This window comes from Zootoca vivipara, chromosome 2 (assembly GCF_965207765.1).
Source record: "Zootoca vivipara chromosome 2, rZooViv2.hap1.1, whole genome shotgun sequence".
NCBI lineage: Eukaryota > Metazoa > Chordata > Lepidosauria > Squamata > Lacertidae > Zootoca > Zootoca vivipara.
Genome location: NC_142584.1, coordinates 50456571 through 50478418, shown reverse-complemented (window position 1 = coordinate 50478418; position 21848 = coordinate 50456571). Strand labels below are relative to the sequence as shown.

Sequence of the window (21848 nt, the reverse complement as noted above, 5' to 3'; positions counted from 1 at the left end):
ACTCCAAAGTAGCCCCAAAAAGACTTGGAGGTTGCTGTCACAGTGGCCGGAGTGGACTACTTCAGAGTAACGACGCTACGCAGCTCTGCATTTTTATTCTTTTATTGGTGCTGCGTATTTACAGTGCTGAAGTCATGCTATTTACACGGAGTGATGTGGTCAGTCGGTTTCAGAACCTCCAAGTGACTTTTGGCGCGTCTTTCCCCAGCACAAAAGTCTTGGAAGCCCCATCCTCTTTCCCCTCCTCTTCCGGCGTAATTCTGGAGTTGGGGGGATGGGTCTCCCCCCCTTACTTCCCCCTTCCTGTCCCACCTGGGACCCTGGCTCCGCTACCTTGCCTGAGCCTCGGACCCGACTTCCTGCTTCCCCACTGGAATCGGAGCTCCCTCTGCTTCCCCCTGTGGTCGGTGATGGGCTTGAACTCAGGAGGGGAGGGACTTCGCGATATCCCCTGTCCCTCACAATGACCACTCAACTTCTATTTAAAAACGTCCAATAAATGAGAGTCCACCACCTTCCAAGAAAGTCTGTTCCACTGTCAAACAACTATTGACATCAGAACATTTCCCCTAAAGTTTTCTTACAATCTCCTTCCTTGTTATTTGAATCCAGAAAAAGCCTGCTTCATCTTCTGATATTTGAAGGTGGTGAACATATCACCTCTTACTCTGATCTTCTCCAGGCTCAACATATCCAACTCCCTCAAGCTTGGTTTCCAGGCCCTTTATCATCCCGTTTGTCCTCCTCTGCACACATTCTATCTTGTCAATATCCTTCTTAAACTGTGGTGCCCAGGACTGGACACAGACATATCTAGCAAAAAACCCATGTCCCACACCTTCTGAGTGGCAGCTCAGTACAACAATACTTACAGGGGAGGTGTGACTGCTGCAAAAAGCCCATGTCTCACCTCTCCATCCCCACCCCTCACTGTAATTTCTACTAACACAAAATGTGTGACATAACTTTACATGACTTCAGGTTACCACACAAAAGCCACCTACTGCACTTCGTTGTAGAGGCATGAAGAAAAAATTTGCAGAGGACTTATGTTACATCTTTGTATTATTAGATTTTATGGGTATTTAAATACTGCTGTAAATAAAAAACCCACCTCATAATGGTTTTATGTAAAATTACCAGAGAGAGAGAGAGAGAGAGAGAATTGCCTGCTAGTTCAGCATGCTTTCACTTGAGAAGGTTTCCAGACATCACAGTTTCCCTGTGGCAAAGTGACAGTCGAGCTTCTGTAGAGATGTTCACTTGCCATCATTTATTCATAACTTCTATTCACATATTTCCACATGGTAACAGTTTGTCAGCATAAGAATTATCAGAAAATATGGCTGACAGGCATTCTTTATCAGACAGAGGAAATTGGAATGGGATGCCTTTTTGGAAGGTTTGCCGCTGGGAAAGTCTCAGTGCAACTTTCAGTCTCTTTCTTTCTGTAAAGGGAATGTTTTGGTAATGCCTGAAAACATGATTTGATTAAAGGGGAAGTTAATGAAAAAAATGCAGCAAAAAATAATGGGTTCAGTCCATGAAAATCTGAATCTCTGTTCAAACATTCAGTGAGCACAATTCAACAGAAACTTAGGTGGTATTCAGCTAAGTTTCAGTTGACCCACTGAAATAAATAACAGGACCTCATGACTAACTTAAAGTTCCTATAGGTTTCAGTTAATACTTGATTGCAACTAACTGATTAATGCTCAGTATGGGGCTTGCAGTGGGACATCCTTCTCCCCATAGTAGCAATTCCTGTCATAAAAAAAGATTTCAAAGCCAAGACCGTGGTGTGAGAAACATTTGACCCTCCGGATGTTGTTGGACTTCAACTTCCATCAGTGTCAGCCACTGCGATCAGTGGCCAGGGATGATGGGAGCTGTAGTCCAACAATATCTAGAGGACTACAAATTCCCCATCACCATTCAAGATCATTCCAAATAAATTCATTCTGACTGGTATGAAAATGCAATGGAAAAATGTAGTGAACCATTTTTACATAACAAAATATTTTACAATATGGAATAAATGGCATAAGGAGATTCACTTAATTCCTTTTATACCAGATACAGTGGTGCAAATTAATTTGGTCTCACATCCAAGATTGATGGTATAAACAGGACCATTTAGCAATTTACAGTTATGAAAGATGGTTACATTTCTCTCTACCAAATAAGCTTTTTTAAAAAAAGTAAAGTAAGATAATTGGGTTCATTGATATAGGTAACTTGGGGAAGAAGAGACAGACTGCCATCCTATGCATACTAAGTTGAGAGTAATTTCCATTAAGTCAATGGAGCCTTCATCTGAGAAAACAGATAGGTTTGCACTGTTAAAAGAATGGGTTTATATCCAGCAAAGTCTTTGCATTAGCTCAAGGACTTCTGCCTGCTCTGTGGACTTCCTCTACTCATAAAGGTCAAGGTCAAGGGACCCCTGACCGTTAGGTCCAGTCGTGACCGACTCTGGAGTTGCGATGCTCATCTCGCATTATTGGCCGAGGGAGCTGGTGTACAGCTTCCAGGTCATGTGGCCAGCAGGGCCGTCTTAAGCATATCTGGTGCCATGGCGCGAAGATCCCTCCAGCGCCCCCCCCCATTTCCATTAACTAGAAATGGAAATTAAACCAACTTGTAAACATTATAAGGATCAGAATGGAGAGGGCTGGCCCTGGTAGCCAGCATGACAAAGCCGCTTCTGGCGAACCAGAGCAGCACATGGAAACACCGTTTCCCTTCCCGCCGGAGCGGTACCTATTTATCTACTTGCACTTTGACGTGCTTTCAAACTGCTAGGTTGGCAGGAGCTGGGACCGAGCAACGGGAGCTCACCCCGTCGCGGGGATTTGAACCGCCGACCTTCTGATCGGTAAGCCCTAGGCTCAGTGGTTTAACTCACAGCGCCACCCGCATCCCTTCCTCTACTCATACAACCTCCTAAATCTGTTTTGGGCTTTCCCTCAAACCCCAAACCCAGATTTGAGAGTGGGGTGTTGTGGTTCCATATGGGGAGAGGAGAGGTAGTCCCATTGCACAGGTTTAAGTACGTATAGCCTCGGTATCCTCCTATAACCCCCTCAAAAGAGACTATGGAAAAGAAAATAGGTTAATATGTGTGCAGGTTCTGGTATTTGTGTTTATGTCTCTATCTGTGATTTTTAAATCAATGTTGTACGGAACTGCCTCGAGAATCTGAAGGATTGGCAGGCCATTCAGTTGAGAAGACTGCTGCTGCTATTGCTGCTGAGGCTGAGAAAAGTTCAGGCCGAGGTCTATTATATTTTATTATTACCCTGGGGGAAAAGAAAACAGAAGGGGGCACGGGTGGTACTAGACTGGAAGTGGCAATTACACAGCCCCCAGTGGCAGCAATATTTGTAACAGCAAGTGGTGTAGAGATGATATATTAGGCAGTTTAACAAAATGACCCTGAAATTGGGCTATCATTCAGTGATGCACTCCGAGGTTTTTTTTAATTCATGAACCTCCACTTTTGGTGTTCAGAATCTCTAGCTAAAAAGCCCCTGCAGAACTGAGAAGATCTCTTGTCTGTCTTTGGCGAGAGTCACTCGGGTGCACAGTTCCAAGTAGCAAGGAGAAGTTTGATTTCAGAAGGGGGTGATGTTCGCCTTGCCACATGACCCCCAGAGCAAGGGGGAGATATAGTGTAACGGTGAACTTCAGATCCATATTGTTAACCCACACACATGAACCAAGCATGCTAGAAATGTTTTTAGTCATTTTACATTTTAGTAAAGACCCACAATATTTTAATATTTTTAGGCAGGATTAATAGATCTGGGAGACATGATTTTGGCTGGGGACCCTAAACTGTAGACAGTGAATTAGTTACCACTACCCTACCCTACCCCTACCCCCCAAAATGCATAGCAGGTTATGCTGGGCTAAAACTCCAAATCCACAGCCCAATCCTGAATGTTTTTCAAAATTCCGTATCAAATATATGCTCTTCACATAGTTCTGCACAAGGTGAAAAGCCTCCATACATTCAGAGTCCCATATACATGCATGCATTGCCTACATACTGACTCTTCATCCCCACTGCCTTTATGTGAGACCAAACAGTGGCACTCTAAGAGATGGCACCAAGGAGATGGAAACTTGCCCAACGGCAATTGAGAAAACATGCATGTGTGGTGGTATATATATATATATGATGCTCTGAACCTAAATACACATAATAACTGCTTAAAAAAAATACCTGCATTTGAAACTAGCCAAGACATAGTAATAACTCCACATTTCTGTAGATTTCCTTTATATTTATTTATGTCATTTTACTTTGCTTTTTATCCTGTGCCATGACATTCTGGAACCCCCACAGGCCCTTTTGTTCCTTCTTGAATTAATGATGCAATGTCACCGCTATTTAAATTTCCACTGTGCCCCCCTTTGTCTTTGTTTTAGCAGCCGTTATGTATTATAGATGAGACCAACTGGGATGTCAAGTTTGGTCCTGGCTCTCTCGTCTCGAGTAAATTTCATAAGAAAGGTTTCAGTGCATTAAATCAGGGATGGAGCATTTCCACACACAAACTAAACACCTTCCAGCCCCTCTACTGCCAGTTACGCAAGGTTGGTAATGCAGGGTGGAAAAGGGAAGAAAACAGAAATTAAATGTGTGCTGCAACCTGTGTAGGTTTTATGTTTGCATTACAGGCAGATTCAAAGGGAAACCAAGTAAACGTCTCATGTGAAAATCGCTTGTATGGGCTTGCAAATGTTAGAGGAGCATTTTAGGAACTTGCATAAATGTAGGTTTGCAGTTCAGCAGGAGTACAGTATCCCATTCCAGTCAGTCTGGCATATGAATGGAAGCAGGCTGATGAAGTAACTGGCTGGCTTTGAATTCCCTGAATGATTTGCAACTCCCACAAAAACAATCTGTTTGCATTCATGTTCTACATGAATCATTTTGAAATGTTTTGCTGATTCCTAGGCAATGTTTGAAGAAAAATATTCAACACTATGTGGGCAGTATACACTGGTGGCATTTGTATAAACCACAGGGGAATCTGATTTCAGCAGGAGTTGGTTTGAACTACGTGGGTAGTTATCTAGTCATAAAAATTAAGTACTGCTGCAAAATCTTTCTGAGATAAATCTGTCAGAACAGGACTTTTTGAGTAATTTGTTCAAATGCAGTAGATACTTGTAGAGTGTTTGGCTTAACTTACTTAGAAGAAGGAGTTCAGTAAATTACTGCTGAAGTAGAACACATTCTCATTTTGAGCCAGCCAAGCATCCAGCAAGGAAAAGAACCAGATTCTGTACTCACTCATGGATAGTGTGATGTATGGAGATGAGAGAAAAGATTGAAAGGCCTTCTATGGTGGTGCTGATTTCTGGTCAATGCAAATTAAATTGTTTGACCTTTGGAACCAAACTTGTGGTCTTTAGCTCTACCTGCAGTTGGTTGTAATGCCAAATCTTACAGGAGAATGGAAGGTAGAAGGATTTTTCATTGTCCAAAGCCAGCTCCTTAAGTGTTTTGAGGCTGTGCTACTTTGAATGTTGGTTTTCTCTTGGAAAGTTCTCCATTTATCTTCAGTTGTCAGTTGTCCTCACAAGAACCCTATGAGAACAGCCAACACTTATTCCCATTTCACAGAAAGGGAGTGAAGAGATTACAACTTTGCCCAAGGGTCATAAATTTGAATTCACAAGTTCAAGACCAATATGTGTTCCACTGAGCATGTTGACCTTTGTAAATGCTTTTTCATACCTAAATTGCTTATTGCACAGCTATAATTGCCTCCCATACAACTTCTTCTCATAGCCTTAGCAGAAGACTAAACCTGCAGGGCTATGCAGAATGAATAGTGGTAAGTTTTGAAATATGAACAAGGCAGCTTGAAGAAACTGCCAGAATAGTCATCAGTCCATCATGGAGCAAATATCTAGGAAATGTAGGGCCTGTAGTCCTTGAACTCCACTGATAACTTGTCACTAAATTGAATATGTTGCTTTTGTATGGATAAAAATTATCAAAAGCCTACATTTACAGTGGAAGCTCGGTTTATGAACACCTCGGTTTACGAATTTTCAGTTTACGAACGCCGTGGACCCATCTGGAACGGATTAATTCACTTTCCATTACTTTCAATGGGAAAGTTCGCTTCAGTTTATGAACGCTTCAGTTTATGAACAGACTTCCGGAACCAATTACACCCATGCTTCAGGTTAAGTACGCTTCAGGTTGAGTACTCCGCGGACCCGTCTGAAATGGATTAATCCACTTTCCATTACTTTCAATGGGAAAGTTCGCTTCAGTTTATGAACGCTTCAGTTTAAGTACTCTGCGGACGGTCTGGAACGGATTAATATACTTTCCATTACTTTCAATGGGAAAGTTCACTTCAGTTTATGAACGCTTCAGTTTATGAACAGACTTCCGGAACCAATTGTGTTCATAAACCGAGGTACCACTGTATTAGGCAAAACTGTGGCTACCTTTTCGATGTTACATTCCTGTTGAAATTGCTACAGTGCAGCTCCTCCTTGGCTTCTAAAGTGATGGTGGGAGCCTTCAGAGAAGATCCATGATACTTCTCCTTCCTATGCCACTACCATCCTTCATGAAAGCCGGAGTATTATTGCATTGCAAAGGAGCTGTAGTATGGACCTCTCTCATGAAACCCAGGGCTTCTGACACTTTCTTTGTGACGTTGTACAATAACCACTGCTTCTTCCCAAGCTGCCCAAGTAATGTCAGAAAAGACCCCTATATTGTTGTCCTTAGTTCAACAAGTTTGATTTTTGAAGTTTGTATGGCAAGTGACAGTTGTACTGCCCTTCATGTGTTGCAACTCTTCAGACAACCCAACTGAGCTTGAGATCTATCAGTTGTTGCCTGCAAAAGTAAATGCTAACTTAAGAAAAAATGCAGATGGGACGCAGGTGGTGCTGTGGGTTAAACCACAGAGCCTAGGGCTTGCCGATCAGAAGGTCGACGGTTCGAATCCCCGCAACGGGGTGAGCTCCCGTTGCTCAGTCCCAGCTCCTGCCAACCTAGCAGTTCGAAAGCACGTCAAAGTGCAAGTAGATAAATAGGTACCGCTCTGGCGGGAAGGTAAATGGCGTTTCCGTGTGCTGCTCTGGTTCGCCAGAAGCGGCTTTGTCATGCTGGCCACATGACCCGGAAGCTGTACGCTGGCTCCCTCGGCCAATAACGCAAGATGAGTGCCGCAACCCCAGAGTCTGTCACGATTGGACCTAATGATCAGGGGTCCCTTTACCTTTACCTTTAAGAAAAAATGGAGCATATGAATTTCCAATTTGTCTTCTGCCCTAGACTGCATCCTTATTTTTGTCTCAAAATTTTATTGATTTCTTACATAAAACCCAATCAGATGTTTTACTGTAAAGCTAAATAGACTGGATTATGGCTTTTCTCCTTCCTGGAAAACCTAATTATATTTTCAAATTAGAACAATAGATTAGACTTGCTTCTATGCTGTGCTACACAATATAGCGGTATAAGAGGATTCTCTATTGAGTTATCAGGAGTAAAACTGGTAACCTGCCCTTTTTTCTTTTATGCTTGCAGCACACTGGTCCTGATCTAGTGAAAGTTGTGACTAAGATCTATTGCACTTGAAACCAATGCAGCAAATTAGTCATGATTAAATTAAGTTGTATGGCTTTTAATGGGGATTCAGGGCTGACTGAAATGCACAGAGAATCAAACCACCGTCATTTCCTGTATTTAATTTACAGTAAAAATCTTGTTGTTTTCTCTCCATTCTGATCCTTATAATGTTTACAAGTTGGTTTAATTTCCATTTCTAGTTAATGGAAATAAATACAGAGGAGCGGTTTTCTCAACTGACCGATATCCAAGACTTTGCTTATTTGTCCGATATCAACTGGGATGCTGTACTTCAAAAGACAGTAGAGCCTGGATTCCTTCCTACCGTAAGGATTCTATTTTTAATTATAGGGTTTGTTTGTTTATTTTAAGAATATTTTTAGCCTGCTTTTCAGATTGAAGTCCACAGAAGACAGCTTACAGCCAGCAATTTAAAAACAAACCAGTTCATTGGATGCAGTGATGGCCAAACTCCTCTTTTTGGGGATGAGGGGGAATGATGGGGGAGTAGCCTTTATTGTAACTATGTACCAAAAATATGGTGGCTTTTTTAAAAAATTGCTTTTTATTGACGTTTGGCAACAAATAGTGAATCACACAGATCATACAGGTCTTCCCTGCCAGTTAGATCAGGCATCCCCAAACTGCGGCCCTCCAGATGTTTTGGCCTACAACTCCCATGATCCCTAGCTAACAGGACCAGTGGTCGGGGAAGATGGGAATTGTAGTCCAAAACATCTGGAGGGCCGAAGTTTGGGGATGCCTGAGTTAGATGATGATGAATAGGATGATAGAATGAAAAACCATCTCTTGTACCTAGCTTTTGTCTTATTGAGGAGCTCTTGGTATGGTTTCTTTTCCAAGTATAGAACCAAAGTATATAGAGCCAGCTTCCCATGCAAGTCTCATTCTGTTTGGAACATTCTCTCACCCCAGAAAGGGAAGTTGAACTGTGACCCAACCTTTGAACTTGAAGAAATGATCCTGGAGTCCAAGCCACTTCATAAGAAGAAAAAACGCCTGGCTAAGAAGGAGAAGGAAAGCAGCAAAAATGATTCCATGGAGGTGAGAGTTGCAGGCAGCTGGGCTCCTTGTTTCAGTCAAGGAAATTCATATTTGCACAGACCAGTGGACTTGTTGCCGATGTAAAGATGCCAGCATTTTAATGCATTCCAGCTTTGTTAGATGCCTTCCTGACATATTGGTCTCAAAAGACAAGAGACAGTGATGCTCAAATTGCTTACTCAGGTCTAATCGCATTGACGTTAATGGCAGTGCTCCAAATGAATGGCTTGAAGAGAAGATTGCAGCCAAAACAGGCAAGCGAAGCCATCAGCCTATTGGGCTGCTTGTCTCTGCACATTTGGATAATAATGGAAGTAGTAGTTCCTTCAGTTTCTAAATTATTTGCTTTTTTACTATGTGTCACTGATACTATATTTTCTATACATCCACTTTAAAAACTGCTGGAATATGGAATAATTGCAAATAGCAAATAATTCTTTCTGACTTTGGTGTCAGGTTTTTGTTAGCAATAACCTGCATGAAGGGCCCTTACTGAACCCCCCCCTCTACAACAGACAGGTGTATAATTCTTTCTGTTTTCTTAGCTCTTCATATTCAGACAAGGAAGAAATTGGGGAAAGTAAACTCTCCCTGGACTATTTACCGATTGTGATAAGAGAGCACCTTCCTGTTTTCTTGAAACCACCCTAATGCTTTTATCTAGGTTCATCCTTATACCTTCTACCAGCTATATGGAGTTGGGCCCATATGAGGTGTTCCAAAATATAATATAAATACATAGTGCAAAGGCAAATAATTTAGACCATAACTCCCTATCACTTGGAGTAGTTGAAACCTATATCTGTCTGTCTATGAATGTGTCTGAGAGAGAACGGACTACTTTCCCTTATCAGATTTAGTATCAGATGTGGAATAATGCTATAACTCTGCTTGCTGCTTGGCAGGTTGAAATAGTTGATAAGTGGCTATGTTGGTAAATTTACCCTTTGGTGGGCACTCTTGCATTCTGTTAAGAGAACAAATGGGCAAAAATAAGAGGATCTTCCTAAGCTTTTTGCTTCCTGCACATCTCTCTTTGTTTTCCTGAGATTGTCCACTCTGTATGTGACACACCTACAGGATATATTGGGTTAGTCTTGTACAACTTTATTCTGCAACCCTTCATTTTTCTGTAGCTTCATAAAACAGCAGAATCTGGATCCAGGAGAGACAGAGGGGTATGGTATCTTCAGCCCACCATTACCAGTATCCCTAGATTTCAGATGACTTTAATGTTCCTTTGTGCTAGAATGTAAAGAGATCACATGAATTTTAGAATCTTTGGCGTATAAAGCATTGGAGACATGTGAAAAACAAAGCTTTGGATCAAAGTTAGATGAATTTAGTTAATCTCCCTAAGTCATGATTAACTTGTTTGAGGCTTAAGTTGTCTGGATTCAACCCATTGCTTATTATTGTTGTTGCTATCACTTCCCTATATCCCAGTGAACTGTCTAGAGCCTTAATGTCATCTCATCCCATAAACTTTTCTGTTTGTTTCACAATGGAAGACTTGCCAGCTTCAGAAACACCTGGAGTCAATCCAAAGGGACTTCATCATTTTCAACAGAGAGAAGTAAGTATTGAGCTGAAAAGTAGACTTTATATTGGCAAGTGTGCTACTGCATGTCACTAAGACTATTTAGATATAAGGAAGTCTGATCAGTATTCCTCCAATAATTAAGCAGTGAGTTTGGCATGGAATCTATTGAAAGGCTTTGGGAGGTTAGGTAATGTTCACAGGCTCTTTCGTTGGGCTGCCACTAGAACAAATTCTTTTAAAAAGCCAATGCCAGCCCATTTCCCTGAAGTAGGCAGTCCTACTGAATTCATGTGATTAAGTATATGATGACTGTGGTGGGTTTATAGCTCTCTTCTGTTCTAGTCTGCACCTCTTTAGGGAACAAGGCGTAGTTTTGAGAAATGAATTTGTGACTGACATTTTAAACGGTTGAATTACGTTTTGATTTTTTCGCTTGCTGCCTTGACATTTAAAAAGGAAAGGCAGGGGATGCATATTTCAAATGAACTAATAATTAAAATAAATGACAAAGAACAAGCTCTTGGCTCGAGCGGTAACTGGGTGAATGTTATATTAGCAGAAATAATTAGATATTTAGGGAGTTTAGCAAAAGTGAACTCCGCAGATTTTATCTATTAAAGGTGCCACAGGATTGCAAGCTGGCCACCACTTCCCCTGATGCCGTCCCGGCCTCCTCACTGGCCAAGAAAGTTGGATACAAGCTGCCTGCCCAATTGGCCAATGGCATGTGTGCAAAGGGGTGGGCACTCACCGAGGGGCGGGACCAACTGAACCACCAGGCTTCACTTGGGTTCGCTCTTTGAGCATTTAAAGAGGCCCACATCCTACCTCCACACACAGCTCCTTGGCTCGAGCAACAAGAGGGTGAATTTTATATTAGCAGAAATAACTTGGTCTTTAGACCCGGCATATCTTCTTGGATCCCCATCATTGCACAACATGACTATTATCAGGTTATATTGTTTTTTGGTGTCAGCCCTACCATTTTTTGTCCACAACTAAGTCTATTAGTCTGTAAATAGCAGAGTGCTCCATATGTGTCTCAGGAGTTCTGAAGTGATAGGCGTCAGTTCCCCACTTTCCAGCCTGGTCATCCTGGTTGCAGAAGGCTTTTGGCTGCATCTTTGTTATAGAGATTCTCTTATGTGTTTTGTTTTGTTTTTGTAGGATGAGGAAACAGCATAATGAAATGCAAGAGAACTTGACACTGACACAAACCAAAGACAATCAGGAAGAAGACGACCAAAATAATAATCTTTGAAATCAGTTTAGCTTCTGCTGAGGTCTTGCTGTCCAAGGTCCAGGCGTCTACTTTACCTACTTCATGGAGCTCAACAAATCAAACTGCACACTGCTATCAAGACAAGGCAGACAGCTTCCCTTGCTATGGTCTCTCCAAACCGGAAGCTGAGTGTCTCCTTCCACCATAAGGAGTTAGGGCCTAGTCTCTTGCAGCAGTGCATAAGGCGCAAATTCTGATTTTATGCCTTTTCTGGTGTTTTAGAAAAGCAGGAAAGGAGGTGGTGTTTTCCCCTCAAAGGCAACAAGAATGAAGAAAGGCTAAGGTCATATTTTCTTTATGTAGCTTTTCTGTGGCAGGATGTAGGGTTTGCTGATTATTGGGCTCAGTCAACTGCCTGTAGGCAAGTGATAAGGTTTTTATTAAGTGTTTGTTAGGTGGGTGGCTGCATATTTTAATAGAGGTTTCAAACAGATGGCCCGAAACTAAAATTGTGCAAATGGACAACAAGAGAGTCCAGTGTCAACACCAGCTTTTTCTGCACCAGCAACTACTCTGATCTAAAGCTTATATTTAGTACACCAGCTCAAAATATACGAAGAATTATTATTTGCCATGGATCCCCCCCTTTATTGGCACTATATATGTAGCGTTCAAGGGCAAATGGATGTGGTGAGTGTGTGATCTTAGAGTTGCTATGTGAATCAGAAATTGAATTGTTGGCAAGTAGATACAAACAAAGATATAAGTCACTAAAATCTTCTAAGGGGATGTGGTTAGATAGAACTCACCAGCAAGTGCAACTGACAACTCTAACCGTGGGGGATGGGGCTGAACCTAAAACATTGTTTTTAAAAGAAATGAAATAAAGGCTGCATAATCAGGAATAAATAGTCATTCAGCAAAGGTTGATGCTCCCTAAGATCAATATGACAGCACATCACACTTAACTGTATGAAGCCTATTACCTTTGTAGCCTTAGGTTGCAATTTGACACTGTATGCACTCAGATCTGCTAGGAGCTGCCAAAGGAGAACGGGCAAGTGGGGTGGAGCGAGTGTACAAAGCATAACAATTACATAAGCCTCCATTTTTGGCAATATTAAGAATAGTTCTTTAAGGGAAACCAATATTGTATGTATCGAAAATTCACTAGATTTTTGCTCTGTCCTGCTTCAGGACTCTAGCCATCTTCTTGCCATGTTCTCTTCTCTCCATGTTCCCGCTGGAACGCAGCTGGCCAAGTGATATCACCGATGTGAAAGTCAAGCCCATAGTCTCCAGCTGGAGTCCTTTCCGTGGCTGTTTGCAACCGGGAGTCAAAATAAGCCAAGTGATTATTCCACCGCTCTTGTGGCCAACTGCCCCCTGGTGGCCTTTCCTTTGCGTGCACACTCGTGCACAAAAAAATGTTTTTAAAAGAAAAGAAGCAAAGAAAAAGAAACTCTGCAAGGAATAGACACAATCCAGCTGTAAGTTCAGTACTTTTCGATGCCATTTATTTGAAAAGTAGAGTTAAACATTGGCTAGACTATGCCCAGCATCTTGGGTTTTAATCACCGTATTGAAGCAAGGCAGACAGACACTTCATATATTTGGCTGAGCAAGCAATCCCATCTTTGCTTTATAGGCTCACTGGGCTGCTTTCACATACAAAAAGCTGCTTTCTATTAATATCTGGTTTCTCTTGCACTCAAGGAAAGCCACTGCCTTGTGGGGAGAGGACCAATCATCTGGAATAAGTAGTTTATCTGCATGCACAAAGAAAGACAGGCTGCTTAAACCCATCTATTTCTTCAGGCAGCTTAAGCTAAAATTGCTGCCTTAGATGTTGAAATCGATAAAATGTTCTCTAAGGCCCTCTAGCTACATCCTTTTTATGTGTACTTCCTGCAAAAATAATAATAATAACAACCCACAATTTATTTTTCAACAAAACACTTTGGCTTCTTTCTGCCAAAGAAAACCGCCCCAGGTAGCAGCTGGCTGTGATCCAGCTCTCCACTGCTTTTAAAGGTGAAAGGCCAGTACCTGTCTTGGGGCCAAAATATTTCCAAAATGAAATATATTTGGCATGGAATTATCCCAGAACCAGAGTCGAAGCAGATTCCAAAGTAGTTGGGATCGGAGCATTGCCTTGTGTGCCTGTTGGAATCATTGCATTCAATAAGAAGCAGTGTCTTTGTAGTGACTCATCCTGCATTGGAGACTGTACACTCGTCTCTCCTTGGCTTTTATCAATTTCTCTTCTGTAGACCAGGCATGAATGCAATTGTATAACGCTAATCATTAGATAGCCAAGGTTATTATTACCCAACACAAAAGGTGATCACAAACTACCCTTCCTTTGGCCATGGTGCATTAAGCATAATAGATGCCAACATACTGAATAAGCTCTAAGGCTGGACTATGCTCTGTGCTCTGCCTGGGCTGTACAGCTGAGATGGCTAACTGGGGGCTCCCAGGCTCCAGCTCTCCCTGCCATCATTCCGCCTGGCCTGCTGCACCAGGCTGAATGGTCAGGGCATTGCTTCTTAACTGGGAGGAGCCCATGCCACTGTACAGTATCAATGAAAATCCACAAAGCCCTTTAACACAGCTTTGGTCCAACTTTCCACTATTCACACTATATTGAATTTAAGTCTTACTGCTATGCTAGCACAATCTGTACGCCAGTCCCATTGGCTTGATATCTCAGCTGCATGTAAAGCCTAAAAATAAATTGGGATTGTTGCAGCACAGCCTTGTTGAGATGTGTTGCTTTTTTAAGGCTGAATGTGAGCTACTAGACTGATTTGTACAATGTAGAACAGTCAGCCTCAAAAGACTGATATTACTAGTGACGTCATTGGCACTACCCAATCGGTGCCCAAAAAACACAATGATAAGCTGTGAAACACCCACTTTTTAAAATAGGTTTGTGAGTTATGGGGCAAGACAGCATTTTTAAATTTTTTATTTTTTTGGTATATCAAACTGTGGGCTTAGGGTCAAACAGGATATAGTAAATGTATTAGCATATTTCTGTATGTATCAACACCCACACACATCTTGATTGGAACTGTGAAAGTCAACCCTGGCCTATTTCCTCCAAAAATGTTCCCCTGAAGTTGCTATTTATGCTATAGCCTCTCATTCAGAAAAACTGCACTAGGCGAGAGGGTTAAAACTCCCTCCCCCCAGGGTGGTTGTTTTTTTGAATTAAAGATAGTGAGATGCAACAATACATTAAACGTACTATCCTATTTGATGCTCTGTTGGTAAATGTGTTTTGCAGCAACAGAATCAGTAGCTGAAAACTGTTTATGGTACAATAAAACTTTTGTGGACAGGAGTGCCTTATGTCTAATTTGAATCCTAGAGTATGCCACAACTTGTGAGGTATTGCACTATTTTAATACGCTAAAAGACAACACTTTGGATTGAAGAGGACATGAGCTGCTGGCTATTTCAGAGCTACCACTTTAGGGCCAAGCAGCAGCAATAATTGTTTTTTTGCATTCCATAGGTAACCAACATGGTGCCCTTCAGATGTTGTTTGACCAGCCCCAGCCAGCATGACCAATGGTCAGAGATTATGAGAGCTTGCGTCCAGCAACATCTGAAGAGCACGGTGTAGGCTACCCTTGCTCGGTGCAGTTTTGATCTCTTGTCACTTTCAAGCAATAACCTTCCCATGAAAAGTTTAACTGGTAAACAGTTGTTCAACATGTCACAGTAAAATGGCAGCCTATGCACTGTCTGCCCTGGATAGCTTTCTGCACGGCAATAAATAGGAGGCATTAAATCTGGTTATAGTCACATATCTAACAATGGTAAGCAATTGGGTTTTAGGCTTCATCCTTTTGTCTTGCACAGAAATGGGCCGTGAAGACAGCTTGCTCATTATCAATGTTAACAGGTTAGTAATTATGTCAGGTTTAATGAAAATACACAAGTGGTATTTCTGGCACTTTTTTCTCTTCCATTTTATAAATATGGTCTATTAAACTTTCTATAAGACTCTTAACACTGCATTGACTCTTTTTTTTACCCTTGCATTTTTTTTTTAAAAAAATTGTGTTAATTTATTAAATGTTCTTGTTTTAAAAGTCGGTTGGATAGATAAGAGAAACCTGCCCCATTCAATAAATTTGTAGGTTTGCTGTGTCTGTTTTGATGTGGTAGATAAGGGGTGACCAAGAGGGGATGTCATATAGCCTGCTTGCTATCTTCTTAATTTAGTGAGGGTTGTGATCAGACAGCAGGGTCCCTACCCTATGTTCTACACAGCACCTTGGACAGTGGCGGAATTAAATGTTGCTCAATAAACTGAGTTGGAACTTTTGGCAATACCGGTAGAACTTCATTTTTAAATTGAAGTTTATTTACATTGTAATGGCCACATTATACTTTATTTTTATTTATAAAATCTCTATACCACCCTACATGTGACAATCACAGGGCAGTTTACCATATAAAAATACAGAACATAGTAACAAAGTAACAAATGAAAACAATAACCCTGGCTAAAAGGCCCTAGATTGTTTGCCTGGCACCTTTCTAAACTAACTATACAGTATATACAATCCATGCTCTTGGACAGCCCCTATTCTTTTCACTGCAAGTTTGCAAAGAACATCCTGCTAGACTGTGCCCAACATTTGTAATATACTCAACAGGTGCCTGGCTGTATGTGAAAGTTCAAGTATCATTGCAGTACTGAGACTTCTGTAGAGGAGCTTTTGTGGGAATCTGACCTCTCTTCCCCCACCACCCCCACTTCTGGCCACTTTTCATTTTATTTGAAGCTTAGATAAAATTCTCACATATATGATCTTTCAGCTTTTTCCTATTCTTTTACGCAGTGGTAAAACAATTCTCAGAAAGGAATATGATGTTCCTAACCTTCCAGTTCCAAGTACCATACTTAAGGTGAAATTGATGTGTTGGGGAAGATCACACATCTGATTGATTTTCACTGCTGGCCAGAGCTCCAGTTAGCGTCAGTTAAGAACAGTTTTATGTATTTTTCAAAGCTTGATGACATCCTCTTTTTTTATCCCAGATTGAAAAAACTTACCTCAAATTGCAAAGGCAGGGAAAAGTCTCAACCAATCTGTTATGTTAAAAAGTCATCAAGTTTGTTAACTGACAATTGCTAACAGCAATTAAGATATCCATGTCGTGTTAAAACTTTTGTTAACAAGAATTAGAGGCTGTTTGTCAGTTTCTGGACTGATCCACATCTGCATATAGATCACCTGCTCTCAGGCTGACTTGTCACAGAGTGCAAGAATGGCCATCCTTGACTAGCTCATTGATTTTCCGAAATTTCATCAGCTGAATCTATTCTTGTGAATTACAGAAGGTTCAATTCACATCTGATGTGTATTAGGTCTGTGCTGTCATCCACAGAGCACAGTAGAATGTGGCCAGAAGTGGCATTATTTTCATTTGAACAGGTAACTTATTGCAGTAAGTAAGGGATGCTCTGTGATGCTGAGGGTTTGTTAAGGGGATGCCACAAATGAAGATGTAAGCAGTGATTTCACAAGTCTTCCATGAATCACATTTAGAAGCACTTTTAAGTAAGAAATATAAAAAGCAGCCTGCTGAATCAAAATGTACAAAACATTGTATGAGCCTGAAGTGGCTGCCAGTATGTAGTTTTCCACTTGTGAAAAGTCCATTGTGGACACAGAAAGGAGTATGCTCTGTTGCAGAAACAACTGACTCCCATCTCTCATCACATTTCTTCCTTTTAAGACACAATACGATTTCTGAGAACAAGCAAGTGTGCAGTTTTGTCTTCTATACTCTCTCTTACACAAACCACAGCTCAACAGTATGTGTTCCCTTATTTGTAGTTTGGCCCCATCTTGTGGCAACATGGGAATAATGCAATTATTGTAGGAACACTGCAAGCTGTATTTTATTGAGACTATTGGTCCATCTGGCTCAATATTGTCTCCACATTGACAGACAGTAGCTCTCCAGTTCTGGATTGATCTTTTCTAGTCCTACCTGGAGATACCAGGGATAGAACGTTGGATGTTTTGTGGGCAAAGTATGTGCCAGCAAACCACAGATGTCACTGGTGAAGTCAGCTTGCCAACCAAGAAAAAATGGAAAGTGACTGAGATTCTTATATTTAGAGGTACAGAAGGAAAGGTTACTCCAGCATACCAAAGAGATGGCAAAATAGGAATGTGACTGACAACATATACACATACTTGTGCATCTTAGGCAACGTAAGAAGTCAAGTTTACCATAGAGTCATTTGGCATTTTTACAAAGGGCCCATATACCTTTGGTTAGGAAAGTTATTTCTATCTTCTATTAATTTAACAACTATTAAGTACAATGTTATTTGAACATGCAGCCTGCTGTGAAGGATATTCTTAAGCATGAACCTGGCAAAATCTGGAGTTAAGGCGGCAGGATACAGTAATGCTCATGCGTTTCCTCCAGGAACCAGATAAGTAAACCAAGCAGACTGGGCAGATAGATGACAGATGACAGAGGCCTCTTCCAATGTTGTTATAGCTACAGTGCTTTACCTTAAAAACACTCTTATGTTCCATCTTCACCATGCCCAATGTCAGGCAACAAAATTATCCATTTAAATCATGTGGAACAAGGCCATCACTAAGAGACTCAAAACCCACATTATTGTATTGCTCTTTGCAAAGGACGTTCTTATCATCATAGTTCATTTGTGGAACTGCATGTGGAGGGAGGACAGGGGAGATTATTCCATCTGGCACGCTGAGATGCTTGTGCTGCTGGACTAAATGTTTATAGGGCAAAGTGAATTTCACCCAGTAGCTTCCACATTTTAAGTCTACCAGCTAATTTTGTGTGAAGTTTATCTGTTTCAATCACAAAACTGTTCCATGTCGTTTTCTACTGTGCCAGGTAAGGGCAGTCCAAAAGCTGACAGGTAAACCTATTGTTTTGGGCCTCCTTTAATTTACAAGCACATTTCTTGTTTTTGCGCAGGCTATATTGCCAACCCATGGTACTGAACAGCACTGAAGAGTGGGACATGTAGAATGTGAGGAACACTGAGAAGAGCTTCGCCTGGCTTCAAAGTGGTCATGCAGACATGCCACTAACACCAACCTGGGGGGTGGCAATGGGCCTCTTCTGTGGTGGCTCTCCCCAGGGAGGTTTGGCTGGCGCCTTCATTATACACATTTAGATGCTAGGTGAAAACATTCCACTTCAACCAGGCCTTTGGCTGACTAACACCCTAAATCAGAGGCTGGCAACCTCCGGCCCACGGAGGCAGTTTATCTGGCCCACGGGCCGCCTGTGAGCCAAGCCGCCCGCTCGGTGAGTCCCCCGCGTGGGGCGCTAAACCAGTGCGGGGCGGGGACTTGCTGAGCAGTGCCGGAAATGGCGCCTGCGCCAACGCCAAAAATCGCTTCTGCGCAGGCACAATTTCCAGCGTCTGCGCAGCTGTAGAAGCGATTTCTGGCGCGGACATGCGCAGGCACCATTTCCGGAGTCGCTCAGCGCCTGTCCGGTCCACGGACGATGTCCATGGGAACAATCTGGCCCATGGCTGGATAACCTTGCCGATGCCTGCTCTAAATCCTTTTAAATGTGTTTTCATTATGTATTTTGTGTTTTTATCTTGTATTTTTATGCTGTGAACCACTCTGAGATCTACAGATGAAGGGCAGTATATAAATCCAATCAATCAACAGAGCCACAGATTCAAAAAGCCCTTGATGATTACAGAGCAGAATGGAAATCAGTCGCAGCCCTCATGAGAGGAGATCCTACAACTTCCAGTTCACTAACCAGTTTGTGTGATGTGAAAGAAAGAGGATTTGGCAAGAAGTTCAGTCCTTGCCAGGGGTGATATCCTTTCCCCTATCCCTGCCCCAAGAACTTGAAATTAATTGTAAGTGAAGAAGAAACTGTTACTTTGCCTCAACAAGCCAAGGAGGGGGAAAAAACCATGCCTTTCCATTTTTTATTCAATTAAAATGTACAAAGTAATAAAATCTCTAACAGGAAGGTGATACAACAGAGCCATTACAAAGATGGCTGAATTTTCCATGGCCTCATGTAGTGCTCTGAGGCAACTATGTCTTGTCTGAATTTAGTGGAAACAGAAGAACATGGACACAATACACAGATCTACTTGGTCTGCCCCCCATCCACCTCCCACTACCCTGCCCCACCATCTTCTGCTCCCACCCTTCCCCAACACTAAAACTCCTTGGTTGATTCTGCCCAAGTAAACTGGCTAAATAAACAGCTCATGTCATTAGTTTCCCATCTTTAATCCAATCCCCTTCTTACAATGTGTTATCACACAAGCACTCACCATGTACAATTACATACTCTTAACTTAGTCACCTGTCAGATTTGCATGCATGTAAAAAAAAAGGGGGGGATATTAAGGCTATGAATAAACAGAAAAGAAAACCCGCAATATTTTTTAAAGCTAGGTAGCGAGTAGCATTTATGAAACATAAGGCTTGAGGCTTATTGATTCTTCAAAATCTGAACGCTTCTTCAGGTTGCTCTTTCCTCTTTAAATATCAAGGTACCATTGCTTAGTTTTCTCAAATAACAGTTTCCCCCTTTCCCTTCCCCCCTTCTCCCCTCCCTGAGTACTGGGTGCTTAACTCAGAGATGTTATATTGGAACGGCCTCCTGGAGGTGCTACAATGCGCTTGCTTGCTGCACGAACACCTTCATCAATTTGGGTACCTGCAGGGCATACACAAGATGGAGGGCAAAAAGCAGGAAAAGTCAGTTAGGTGCTTTTCTTCACAGGGCTAAGACAAAGTAATACGGCAAAAGACCTGCTATGAAGGTCATTTTTTTGTCAACCATGAAATCTTAGAACACAATTATTTTGGCACAGGTACCACTAGCTGGCTAACTCTGGAAATATCTACCAGTATGCTCACCATAAAGGGAGAAGCAGCGGTAAATCATATAGGAAGTAGGTGACAGTCAACCATTCCACAGCAAAGAATGGCACCTGGTGTGGCTTAACTTTCCTACTATTTGGGATCCCTGATAATCTGAATAGGTGGCTACAAAACTAGAGTGTGAAATCCACTAAAGATCTTAATGCAGAAATGCTGACAAAGGTTACAATAAGCATATGGAATGAAAAGTTGTCCCATTCCCTTCTCCGCCTATAGAATGAAACAAATCTCAAAACTGCCAGTGGGGTGAATTTGAAGCTGTACTAAATACCAGTGGCACCTTTTCCCTTGCCTTCTGCCTAGAGGGGTTGCAATCAATGTACCATCTTCTTACCCAATCAGCTTAGCAGATAGCTTACCCGATAGCTTACCCGATAAGCTAAATCCAGACTGGTGGAGATTCCTTACTGGGGGTGCCTGCCTGGTAGGTGATCCCCGAGTAGAGCCTGCAGGAGTGCCCCCTTTAGGTGTAGTGGTCAAGTCAAACACAGGCCCATCATACATGCCCCTTGGCACAGCATGCATCTCAGCCATCTGTCATAGGTAAGAGAAAAAAGCAATTTTTTAGGCCAGTGGTTTTCAACCAGAGTGCCATGGCACCCTGGGGTGCCTTGAATGATGGTCAGGGGTGCAACACTGGCCTATGTCCCTCTTTCCTTCCTTCCCTCCCTCCTCTGATGCCCTCTTGTGTCTCTGCCTCCCAAAGGCTTGCATAGCTGTTTGTTGCAGCAGCTCTGGCTATAAGCTCCCCAGGTGAATGGTGCCTCTGGGGCTGGCCACGGGGTGCTTCCCAGGTCCCTGTGGGGCAATATGAGGAGACACCTCTCTTTGGGGCAGGGGGTGCAGCTCAGAAACTAGGGGCGGCAGCAGCAGCTGCCCAGAGGATTCCCAAGGAATGGGGAGAGGAGAGGAGGCTGAGGGAACGTTCCACAAGGGAGGGTGTTAAAATAAGGGAGAGAAGCTGCCAGCTCTGCAGGCAAGGGGTGACATAACTGGGCTTCTGAGTCCCACAGGGGTGCCGCATAAAGAATGTATTTGGTCAAGGGAGCCGTAGACTGAAAAAGGTTGAAAACCTCTGCATTAGGCCTTGCTTCCCTCAGCTGTCTGCTCAATTGTCAGTGCAGAGGCCTTAACATACTTCTCCATCATCATCTCACCCTTCCACCATGAGCAGACAGCTGAGGGAGGGAGTGCTACGATGGTTTACTACAGATTTTGGTCTTGTAAACACAGTGAAAACATGCTACCAAGCAAGGCAACCGGAATAAAGGAATAAGGAATTCTCTGAGGAAGGAACTGTAGGCATGCATTTATCATTACTGATACACAGAAAGGGTCTCTTCTTAATTTGTAGAAGCTACTACTCTATGGCTGCTTCTATGACAAAGATAATATCTGAAGTTCATGGCTGTGTGAGAGGAGACCGCATGACAGCTG

General features: G+C 42.2%; 2 protein-coding genes across 8 annotated transcripts in view; one reads left to right on the top strand and one right to left on the bottom strand.

Moving 5' to 3' along the window:
- STK32A (serine/threonine kinase 32A) overlaps positions 1-15478 on the top strand; it is an 83893-nt gene extending 68415 nt beyond the window's left edge. For 2 of the 4 annotated variants that reach the window (XM_035105322.2, XM_088661850.1), the window contains exons 10-14: positions 4438-4605; positions 7822-7947; positions 8558-8686; positions 10198-10262; positions 11397-12886. In XM_035105322.2, the coding sequence (XP_034961213.1) occupies positions 4438-4605; positions 7822-7947; positions 8558-8686; positions 10198-10262; positions 11397-11490 (582 nt within the window). In that variant the 3' untranslated portion in view covers positions 11491-12886. Of the gene's footprint in view, positions 1-4437; positions 4606-7821; positions 7948-8557; positions 8687-10197; positions 10263-11396 lie in introns of all 4 variants that reach the window. The other 2 variants (XM_088661851.1, XM_035105324.3) reach the window with 2 other exon arrangements.
- Positions 15479-19424: 3946 nt separating this feature from the next.
- DPYSL3 (dihydropyrimidinase like 3) overlaps positions 19425-21848 on the bottom strand; it is a 57686-nt gene continuing 55262 nt past the window's right edge. For 2 of the 4 annotated variants that reach the window (XM_035105319.2, XM_035105321.3), the window contains exons 13-14: positions 20771-20945; positions 19425-20184 (exon numbers count right to left, since the gene is read on the bottom strand). In XM_035105319.2, coding sequence (XP_034961210.1) covers positions 20096-20184; positions 20771-20945 — 264 coding nt within the window. In that variant the 3' untranslated portion in view covers positions 19425-20095. The remainder of the gene's footprint in view (positions 20185-20770; positions 20946-21848) is intronic. The other 2 variants (XM_035105320.2, XM_088661849.1) reach the window with 1 other exon arrangement.